Consider the following 12,006-nt stretch of genomic DNA (forward strand, 5'->3'; position numbering starts at 1 on the left):
CAGACAAGAACACTGGAGTGTGTTGCCATTTCCTTCTCCAGGGGATCTTCCCAACCCAGGGATTGAACCTGGGTCTCTTGTGTCCCCTGTGCTTGCAGGTGAATTCTTTACTCCTGTGCCACCTGGTATGCTTTACTCCCATGCCACCTGCCTTTATGGAACTGTCTACTGATCTTAAAAGGGAAACTGATAGTAAAATAGTTTTAAGCAGTATGATATGGCCTTCGGTGAAAGCAGCATCTGGGGTTTGTGAAGTCTAGTAGAAATTAATGAAGGAGATATAAAACCAAAGAAAGTCCTGCCTTCTCATCTTCCAAGGCAGTTAGTAAGATAGATGCACACTGTAAGCGCTTGGTGGCCAGTTTTCTTCGATGGGCTAATAGTTCTTTTTCAGCAACAATCTCTTTGTAGGCTTCTTGCAAAGACTGAAGATGTTCTTCAACCTGAAAGACAATTAATTCAGTATTGAGACAAATTCTTACTCTCATTTTGCCTTAAGAGTTTATCTGTCATTTATGCAAATATGGTGTGTAACCATTTCATTTCACATCCTGGAAAGATAGATATATTATCAATGAAAATGTACATTGCGATAATTAAATGAATGATTACTTGATACTGAACTTTTAAAAAAACTTCCATCTTCCTTGATAAGCTTTCTTACAATTTTGGTATCTGAAGATTCATTTCTGATTTATTTTTCACAGAAAACTTTGTATCATATTCTAGTTTCCTTCTTTTAAGGAACCGATTGAACATTTTTCATCCCAGATATTCTGATCACTAGAAACTAATGAGTTTTTGAAGTTGGACTGGTGCGATGAAGCAACTATTAAATTATCCCTAGGCTGTAAGTAGGGGCTTCCTGGATGGCCAAGATGGTAAAGAATCCGCCTGCAATGCAGGAGACCTGGGTTCGATCCCTGGGTTGAGAAGATCCCTTGGAGGAGGGCATGGCAACTCACTCCAGTATTCTTGCCTGGAGAATCCCACGGACAGAGGAGCCTAGAGGGCTACAGTCCATGGGGTCACAAAGAGTTGGACATGACTGAGCGACTACGCACAGGCTGTTAAGTAGAAAACATATTTTCATGATTAGTTGATGAAACTGTTTTCTTAAATTACCACTTATCTTGATAATCCTTGCTCAAAAACATTTGGTGAATTCTTATAGAAAAGATTGCCTAAGGAGAGAGTCCAGTGTTTTGACCCTGCCAACAAAAACACCCACAACCTAATCCCAATCTTCCTTCCCAATTTCATCTCCTTTTCAATATTACAGTACAGCCAGATTGGCTTATTCCATATTTTCTAAACATTTCCTAAATTTTCTTGCCTCTGGGATTTGTCTCGTATTCTTCCCTTATGCCTGGACTCCTCCCTTAAATGGATGTAAATCCTAGGCATTCTTTAAAATTCTTATCAACTTCCAGCTGTCATAAAGTCTTAGCTTGATAAGTCCACACGGATCTATACTGGTTACAAAAATCATTTTTTGAAGGAATTATACATTGCCGGATATTATCTCCTGGGCTATGGTCTTATAGTCTTATTATTCTTTTCTCATGTCCTCAAAATCTCTGAAGACAGGGTTTAGCATGAAGACTTGAATATGATATGTACATGTAATTGTATATACAAAATTGTGCCTACTGAATACAGTTAGTGATCTGTAATTTCTCCTCTGATTTCTAAGATGTTATCCTTGTGAAAATACCTAATTTTCACAAAAATATACACATTAGTGACTTTTGGCATGGTTATTCTAATGATTTATTACTTAGTCCTATTACACCCATAATAATTATTCAGTTGTTTGCTCTTTCATATATTATGTTGGTTTCTTTTCTTGCTTATACTTTCTGTTTAGATTACTCAGAAAACTCTTTCTTTGTTACTTATGATCTAGTGAGTTATTTAAATATTAAAGTGTAGGGCTTATCAATTCAACTAAACACATGAAATTTCTATTATATGACAGACAGTCACTGTGCGCCTCCAAGGTAACACATTTAGTGAAATATAAATTTCAATATATAGTGAAATATAATTAAACTAAGGTTCTGGTATTATTTATTTTCCCCAAAGTTTCAGAGATTTTTCAGAATTTTTTTTAATACTAGGACCCAGGTGAACAAAGAAACCTGTTTATAAAATGGGAGACAGTACATGGTTGAGTAAGTAGAAAATCTCAACAAAGAGTTTAAAACTAATGGAGTTAACTATTACACTCAATTTTAAAATATTAAGTGTATAATAGTGAAGTAAGCCAGAAAGAAAAACACCAATACAGTATACTAACGCATATATATGGAATTTAGAAAGATGGTAACAATAACCCCGTGTACGAGACAGCAAAAGAGACACTGATGTATAGAACAGTCTTATGGACTCTGTGGGAGAGGGAGAGGGTGGGATCATTTGGGAGAATGGCATTGAAACATGTAAAAAATCATGTATGAAACGAGTTGCCAGTCCAGGTTCGATGCACGATACTGGATGCTTGGGGCTGGTGCTCTGGGACGGCCCAGAGGGATGGTATGGGGAGGGAGGAGGGAGGAGGGTTCAGGATGGGGAACACATGTATACCTGTGGCGGATTCATTTTGATATTTGGCAAAACTAATACAATTATGTAAAGTTTAAAAATAAAATAAAAAAAAAATAAAATAAAATATTAAGTGTAGAAATGGGGCTTCCCAGGTGGTACTAGTGGTAAAGAATCCATCTGCCAGTGCAGGAGACGGGAGACTCAGGTTCAATCCCTGGGTTGGGAATATCCCCCCAGAGTGGGAAGTGGCAATCACTCCAGTATTCTTGCCTGGAGAATCCCATGGCCAGAGGAGCCTGGTGGTGTACAGTCCATGGGGCCACAAAGAGTCAGACACAACTAAGCAACTGAGCACACAAATGTAAAAATATACATTTAAAATATACTTGTTTGCATTCAATGAGTTAAAATATTAGAAACTTCTTATGAAGCCTGTAGACCTGGAAGGGAATGTGGTGTATTAGCGAATAAAATTCTGAAAAGAATTTGCAGTTTATCTTATACAATGCAATAATAATAAAAACAAATGAGCAATACTGTAAACAAACACTTGTTGGATAGATGAGTGAAAATACTAAGACACACACACAAAAAAAAGGACATCAGGAAAATTGAGTAAATATCCAAATTGAAAATACCAAGCATCAAAAATAAGCACAATAAAACTACATAGCAATATAAAATAAATTCAGTTCAAATTTGTTGTTAATTTCCTTAAAAAATGTCCAATACTTTTTATATCTCTTAAGCTTGCAAGAATATCTATGGGACCAGGTAGGTAATATAAATACTTTAAGTGAATTGAGGGGTTTATGATAGCCATGTAAGAATGCTAGCTTAGGCTGTCAGATTTCCTGAATTTTCAAGAGAACGTAGATTTTAAATGAAATTTTCAGATTTTAAAATGTTAGTAACTACATCAAAATGTAGGGAAAGACTTACATAGTCCAAATAAAGATGTCAGTGGCTGTCTCTGAAGTATATTGCCTTACCCATTCTCAAAAGGTATGTGAGCTATGTAGGGGAGAGGGATTAATGATCTCAATTCTAGTTTTAGTTTTCATTGTGATACTCTTATTTAAAATTGAGACATCCAAGGAATGCGCTTGTGCTTAGTCGCTAAGTCGTATCTGACTTCTTTGCAACCCCATGGACGGTAGCCCATCAGGCTCTTCTGTCCATGGGATTTTTTCAGGCAAGAATACTCAACTGTGTTGCCGTTTCCTTCTCCAGGGATCTTCCCCACCCAGGGATCAGACCCATGTCTCTTAACTCTCCTGCACTGGTGGGCAGATTCTTTACCACTGAGCCACCTGGGAAGCCCATTAAAATAATAACCATGATTTTACACAGCAACAAAGTAATTAATAGAAACAGGCTAAACAGTTTTTAAAAAAACATAGATTGATATTAAGTCTTCAGTAAACTGAAGTTATAAAGATGTCCTGGGATAAATGGTAAATTAATATATTAGTGATATAACACTAGCTAACATTACTGAGTGTGTTATTATGTGTCAGGCACTAAGACCTGTAGGTTAGTATTTATGTGTGTGTGTGCTCAGTTGCTCAGTCGTGTCCAAATCTTTGTGATGCCATGGACTGTAGCCCACCAGGCTCTGCTGTCCATGGGATTTTCCAGGCAAGAATACTGGAGTGGGTTGCCATTTCCTACTCCAGGGGATCTTCCTAACTCAAAGGTCCAGCCAGCATCTCTTGCATTGGCAGGTGGATTCTTTACTACTGTACCACCTGGGGGAACAAGGAGAGATAAGAAGGCCTTATTAAATGAACAACGAAAACAAAGAGAGGAAAACAACAGAATGGGCAAAACTAGAGATCTCATTAAAAAAATTAGAACTATCAAGGGAATATTTCATGCATGGATGAGCAAGATAAAGGACAGAAATGATAAGTACCTAACAGAAGCAGAAGAGATTAAGAAGAGGTGGCAAAAATACACAGAACTATACAAAAAAGGTCTTAATGATCCAGATAAACATGATGGTGTGGTCACTCACCTAGAGTTGGACATCCTGGAGTGTGAGGTCAAATGGGCTTTAGGAAGCATTACTACAAACAAAGCTAGTGGAGGTGATGGAATTCCAGCTGAACTATTTCAAATCCTAAAAGATGATAGTGTTAAAGCACTTCACTCAATGTGCCAGCAAATTTGGAAAATTCAGCAGCGGTCACAGGACTGAAAAAGGTCAGTTTTCATTCCAATCCCAAAGAAGGGCAATGCCAAAGAATGTTCAAACTACTGTACAACTGTGCTCATTTCACATGCTAAAAAGGTTATGCTCAAAATCCTTTAAGCTAGGGCTCAACAATGCATGAATCAAGAACTTTCAGATGTATAGCCTGGGTCTAGAAAAGGCAGAGGAACCAGAGATCAAATTGCCAACATCCATTGGATCATGGAGAAAGCAAAGGAATTTCAGAAAAATATGTACTTCTGCTTCACTGACAATGCTAAAGCCTTTGATTGTGTGGATCACAACAAATGGTGGAAAATTCTTAGAGATGGGAGTATTAGACCACCTTATCTGTCTCCTGAGAAACTTGTATGCAGGCCAAGAAGCAACAGTTAGAACCAGACAAAGAACAACTGACTGGTTCAAAATTGGGAAAGGAGTACTACAAGGCTGTATATTGTCACCCTGCTTATTTAACTTATATTCAGAACACATAATGTGAAACGCTGGGCTGGATGAGTCACAAGCTGGAATTAAGATTGCTGGGAGAAGTATCAACAACCTCAGATATGCTAATGATAACACTCTAATGGCAAGAAAGTGAAGAGAAACTAAAGAGCTTCTTGACAAGGATGAAAGAGGAGAGTGAAAAAGCTGGCTTAAAACTCAACATTCAAAAAACTAAGATTGTTCAACCGGTCCCATCACTTCATGGCAAATAGAAGAGGACAAAGTGGAAAAAGTGACAGATTTTATTTTCTTGGGCTCCAAAATCACTGTGGACATTGACTGCAGCCATGAAATTAAAAGACACTTTGCTCTTTGGAAGGTAAGTATGACAAACTTTACTTGACAAAGCTTATTAAAAAGCAGAGATTTCACTTTGCTGACAAAGGTCTGTATAGTCAATACTATGGTTTTTTCTAGAAGTCATGTACAGATGTGATAGTTGGACCATAAAGAAGGCTGAGTGCCAAAGAATTGATGCTTTGGAATTGTAGCGCTAGAGAAGTCTCTTGAGAGTCCCTTGGACTGCAAGGAGATCAAACCAGTCCATCCTAAAGAAAATAAACCTTGAATATTCATTGGAAGGACTGATGCTGAAGCTGAAGCTCCAATACTTTGCCTACTTGATGTGAAGAGCTGACTCACTGGAAAAGACCCTGATTCTGGGGAAGATAGAAGGCAAAAGGAGAAGGAGGTGGCAGAGAATGAGATGGTTAGATAGCATCAACAACTCAGTGGATATGAATTTGAGCAAACTCTGGGAGACAGTGAAAGACAGGAGGCTGTCATGTTGCAGTCCATGGGGTAGCAAAGAATCAGACACAGCTTAGTGACTAAACAACACCACCACCTGGAAAGCCCTATAGTATTTATATTATTTAATTAATCACAATTAATCTTTTCACTACCTGTATTATCTTTATTTTACATTAAACTGATAAAGTCATTGAGATAATGACTCTTTCCTGATGTTTTTGTCTAGTTTATAAAGACTTTGAGAGTGTAACAAGTAAAGAAATTTCTTACCAGCTGTAAACCTCTTTGTTTCTCATCCAACCTTTGTTGTGCTATTTTTAGGACATTTTGAGCTTCAGCCACTTGGATTTGTTTAGGGCCCACCAGCTTAAACAGAATGTCACAAAATTTAAGTGCTTAAATTCAAGTTCACTGTTAAAAATGCCACTTATAATTAAAAGACACTTACATATGTCAACTCTTAAGCTTTCTTAGAATTAGTGTACAAAGGGAAATAACTACTTTAATATGGAGAAACATTAAAACAAATAAAACAATAGCATAGTTGTCATAAATTCAAGAACATGACAGGAGAATTTGATGTCTAAGAGTTAACATAATACGGTTGTGAAAGTGTTTTTCATTAAGCATTCTTTGAATTAAGAAGTTCATTTGAGCATTAAATTCTTTTCTGGGACAATGACGTATCACTTGCAAATTGTTATAGGTGTTTAAGAGGGAAAAGCATACCTTCTGTGTTTCATGGTAGTTATTCAAAGCTATAACCCACTGGCACATAGAGCAACAAGCAACAGAAACAAGAGCAATCTTGTTTGGGTTGAAATCAGGTAAGACTAAAATCTTCTTCAGTTTTATGAAAGCCTAGAGAGAACAGTTCATGTATTACATGAGAAATATTATTGATCTGAAGTTTTCCCCAATCTACACTAGAAATAAATTTTGTTTCAATAAAAATACTCAACTATTCTTCAAAAACAGAATGTAAGACATGCCTGGATACAAACTGGCTCTAGTATCACTAGATTCTTTTTTAAAGAAGAGGGGAAAAGCCTCTACTGTTGCTATTATTGTTAGAGTAGCTATATTATAGTGTTTTGTTTTTTTTTTAAAGAACTCCATTTTCAAATGAAAATAAAACAAGTTATCTTTCTCTAGTTTTGTGGAATGTGGTGCATAAGGAGGTCTGAAGTCTTCTTGTGTACCTTATGTGTGGTCACCTGGAAACCCACCCTCAATTTCTGTTCCATAAGAAGCACTCAGCAGGGCACAGTCCTGTACAAAGGTCTGTCTGGTCAGTGATGGTGGTATGGCCTGGCACATGCTGGGGCTCACTGAGGACGTTGTTCTATAGCTTAGCTGTGTCACATGTCTATGGATTCACCTCATCTAAATGGTACAACCTAGTTTAGAGTTAGCTATATAGTATTTCTCCTATACTTTGGGGAGAAATAATCAGAAGGAAATCTTTCTCAGACTGATACTCCTTGTCCCATCCTTTCTAACCAGGCATTTCCTTTCTTGCCTGGAAGAACGGGACAATTTTGCTGAATAATTCAGATGGAATGTGGTCCATTCTTAATGACTACTTGTGTTCTTATTATCATTTAAAATGCTGTTAGGCTTTTGATCTCATTTCTTTAGATATTACTTTTTGAGGTTGAAAGATCTATTTAAGCATAACCATACGGAATCATTTTTGCTAAGAATGCTTCAGAGAGTGAAGAGTTGTTGCATTAATTCATGAGTGGTATGGGTAGCAACACATATTCTGCTAAAAAAATTCACCTTGTTCAGGTACTACTCTATACTTCCTAATAGCACAGATTATTATTTTAACTAATTGTGTTGTTAGCTATTTAATGTCTGTTTTCCCTGTTACAATGAAAGCTTCATAACATCAATAAGTTGGTCTTATAAACTATTATAATGTCTCACAATGTCTCTTACATGGAAAATAACCCATAAATATTTATTGAATTAATTAATGAGTATTCACCCCTTCAGCTGTGACGGTACCATTCATATGTATATAAACCTTTCAATTTGTCCCTGAACTTAGTTCTCAGCTTGGCTCCTATGTAATGTCCCTGTTCAGATAGTATTCCAGCATCTACACATCCAAAGCTATTTCTATATTATTAGGTAATATTGTTGCAGCAGCAATCACCAAGAAGTACCAAAATCTGTATTAGTTTCCTGTGGCCATTGTAACAAATTACCACAAACTGGGTGACTTAAAACAACAGCAATTTATTCTCTCACAGTTCTGGAGACTAGAAATTTGAAATCAAGGTGTATGTAGATCGAGTAGTTCTCTGGGTAAGGACTCTACATGGGCTCCCACTCTCCTGGTGCCCTGAACTCCACTGCTTGCTCAGGACTTTGGTCCTTCTCTCATCCTTCTTGCAGTCCTACAGTAAATCTACATTCTTCAGAATTAAATCTGCTCTGGTGAAACCCTTTACTAGGTGTCTAGACTACCTTATTAAAATTTTTTTCTGTGCTCTAATCTAACCCTCATCTTCTCACATATAAATCAGTATTTGTAAAGTACTCAGAACAGTGTTTGTTTTATATGAACATTTGTTACTTGAATGAAAAAAAAATCTCAGAGATCTGGTTCAAGGTAGTGACATAGGAGGATTCTGAACTCCCTCCCTCTCATGGCCACACTGAATCTACAGCTACACACGCATGCATGCTAAGTTGCTTCAGTCACTTCAGTCATTTCTGACTCTGGGCGACCCTATGGACTGTAGCCTGACAGGTTCCTCTGTACATGGAATTCTCTAGGCAAAAATACTGGAGTGGGTTGCCATGCCCTCCTCCAGGAGATCTTCCTGATCTAGGGATCAAACCCCTGTCTCTTACGTCTCCTGCACTGGCATGTGGGTTCTTTACCACTAGCGCCCCCTACACACAGGGAGCAATAATATCTGGAAGAAAGCCAAAAACTACCTGAATGACTCCTATACTTGGATGAAAGAGATAAGACCCCACACTGTAACAGGTAGGAGAGGCTGAGGCACAACCTTGCCATGGTGTAGTGTCTCACAGTTGGCAGGGAACTCACAACCCTGAGCTTCTCCCTGAGAACTGAAGGGTGTGAAACCCACATCTGACAACCCAACTTCAGGACCTGCACCTGAGAAAAAAATTCCACAATACATATAGCTTTAAAAGTCAACAGGGTTGTATCCACAAGACTCAAAAGGTTATAGCAATCTGAGAAACATCCCTTAAAAGGTCCATGGGGACTCACCCATTCCAGGACCCAACACAGAGGACTGACTGAAAGTGCCAAGGTTTTCAGTGAAAGAGGCTATTTGCTTATATCAAAACTTCAGTCTGAGGGGTAGGCTTCTCAATTTAACACATCTCTTGGAATGACAAAAAGAAGAACAAATGAAGCACAAAGGTTGATAGAAGGAAGGAAAGATCAGTGCAGAAATGGTTACTAAAAAATGGACAGAAAAAAACTCAATAGGATTAAAAGTGTTTTTCTTAAAAAACTTGAAAAATCTGTAGCTAGACTCACTACGAAAAAGGATAAAGAACATGCAAATCAGTAAAATCAAAAATGAAAATTGAGATGTTGCAACTGATACTATAGAAATATAAAAAATCATAACAGACCACTGTGAAAAATCATATACCAGCAAACTGGACAACCTAAAAGAAATGGATAAATTCCTAGAAATATTCAACCTATCAAGACTGAATCATGAAGAATCAGGAAATCTGAACAGACTGCTTACTAGTAAAAAGATTGAAGTGAAAGTGAAAGTCATTCAGTCATGTCTGACTCTGCGACCCCATGGACTGCAGCCTGCCAGGCTCCTCTGTCCCTGGAATTCTCCAGGTCAGAATACTGGAGTGGGTTGCCCTCCTCCAGGGGGACCTTCCCAAACCAGACATTGAACCAAGGTCTCTCACATGGCAAGTGGATTCTTTACCATCTCAGCCACCATCAATAAATAAAAACCTCCAAACAAGCAAAAGTCTGGCACCAGTTGGCTTCACTGGTGAATTCTACCAAACATATACAGAGGAGTTGATACCAATTCTTCTCAAATTCTTCCAAAAGACAGAAGAAGAGGGAACACTTTCAAACTCATTTTTGTTTTTTTTAATCAGGCTAGCATTACCCTGATACTAAAACCAGACAGGATACTACAAGAAAAGAAAATTATCTCTAATGAACATAGACACAAAAATACACAAAAATATAAGCAAATTGAATTCAACAATATATTAAAAGGATCATAAACCATAATCAAGCAGGGTTTACTCCAGGGATTGATTTAAGGATGCTTCAGCATCCACGAATCAATCAATATGGTACACCATATTAACAAAATGAAGGGTAAAAATCATGTGATCATCTCAATGGATGCAGAAGAAGCATTTGACAAAATTCAATTTTGATTTATGAGACAGATGCTCAACAAATTGGCTTTAGAAGGAATATAGCTCAACATAATAAAGGTCATATGTGACAAAGCCATAGCTAACATCATATCAATGAGGAAGAACTGAAATTTGTTTTTATAAGATGAGAAACAAGATAAGGATGCTCATTCTTGCCACTTTTATTCAACACAGTGTTGGCAGTTCTAGCCATAGCGAGTAGGCAAAAAAAAAAAAAAAGGCAACTAAATTGAAAAAGAAGACATAAAACTGTCACTATTTCCAGATGACATAATATTAAATGTAGAATACCTAAAGCTTCTACCAAAAAAGTGTTAGAACTAACAAATTCCATAAAGTTGCAGTAGATAAAACTAGTATGTAAAAATCAGTTGCATTTCTATACACAAACAAACTCTCATAAAGAGAAATTTAGATTTTCTAATGTAGAAAATCCCATTTACAACTGCATCAAAAAGAATAAAATATCTAAAAATATATTTAACTAAAGAAGTGAAATATCTGATACTGAAAACTAAAGACATTGATGAAGGAAATTAAAGAAGACACAATAAATGGAGAGATCATTTGTGCTTATAGATCGAAAAAATTAATATTGTTAAAATGCTCTTTGCTACCCAAAGCAATCTACAGATTCAAAACAATACTTACCAAAATTCCAATGGCATTTTTCACAGAAATAGAATAAACAATCCTAAAATTTGTATGGAACCATAAAAGACCCTGAATAGACAAAGGAACCTTGAGAAAAAACAAAGAAGGAGGCATCTTGATTTCTGTTTTCCACCTATATTACAGAACTGTGGTAAACAAAACAATGTTGTATTGGCATAAAAACAGACACATAGATCAAGGAAATGGCAACTCACTCCAGTACTCTTGCCTGGAGAATCCCAGGGAAGGGGGAGCCTGGTGGGCTGCCCTCTATGGGGTCGCGCAGAGTCGGACACGACTGAGCGACTTCACTTTCACTTATCACTTTCATGCATTGGAGAAGGAAATGGCAACCCACTCCAGTGTTCTTGCCTGGAGAATCCCAGGGACGGGGGAGCCTGGTGGGCTATGGGGTCTATGGGGTCGCACAGAGTCGGACACGACTGAAGTGACTTAGCAGCAGCAGATCAATGGAATGGAGTAGAGAGCCCAGAAATGAGCACAAGTGTATATGGTCTATTTATTTAAATAAAGGAGCCAAAAATATACAATAGGTGAAAGGACAGTGTCTGTAATAAGTGGTGTTGGGAAAACTGAACAGCTGCACGCAAAAGAATGAAACTGAACCACTATCTTACACCATACAGAAATTAACTCAAAATTAATTAAAGACTTGAACAGGAGACCCAAAATCATAAAACTCCTGGAAGAAAACAGGCTGTAAGCCACTTGACATTGATCTTGGTGATTTTGGATTTGACATCAAAAGCAAGGCAATAATAGCAAAAATAAGTAAGTGTGATGGGCAGAGGAGCCTGGTGGGCTACAGTCCATGCGGTCTCGAAGAGTCAGACACGACTGAGCGACTTCACTTTCACTTTTCACTTTCATGCACTGGAGAAGGAAATGGA

At 37.5% G+C, this 12,006-nt stretch overlaps 1 protein-coding gene across 1 annotated transcript in view; it reads right to left on the reverse strand.

Annotated features, from left to right (window-relative positions):
- The window catches only part of DNAH14 (dynein axonemal heavy chain 14), a 403,042-nt gene that overhangs the window by 96,270 nt on the left and 294,766 nt on the right, over positions 1-12,006 (reverse strand). Inside the window, exons 63-65 of the mRNA XM_044943112.2 lie at positions 6,740-6,871; positions 6,281-6,376; positions 303-443 (exon numbers count right to left, since the gene is read on the reverse strand). Coding sequence (XP_044799047.2) covers positions 303-443; positions 6,281-6,376; positions 6,740-6,871 — 369 coding nt within the window. The remainder of the gene's footprint in view (positions 1-302; positions 444-6,280; positions 6,377-6,739; positions 6,872-12,006) is intronic.

This window comes from Bubalus bubalis, chromosome 5 (genome assembly GCF_019923935.1).
Source record: "Bubalus bubalis isolate 160015118507 breed Murrah chromosome 5, NDDB_SH_1, whole genome shotgun sequence".
Classification (NCBI taxonomy): Eukaryota; Metazoa; Chordata; class Mammalia; order Artiodactyla; family Bovidae; genus Bubalus; species Bubalus bubalis.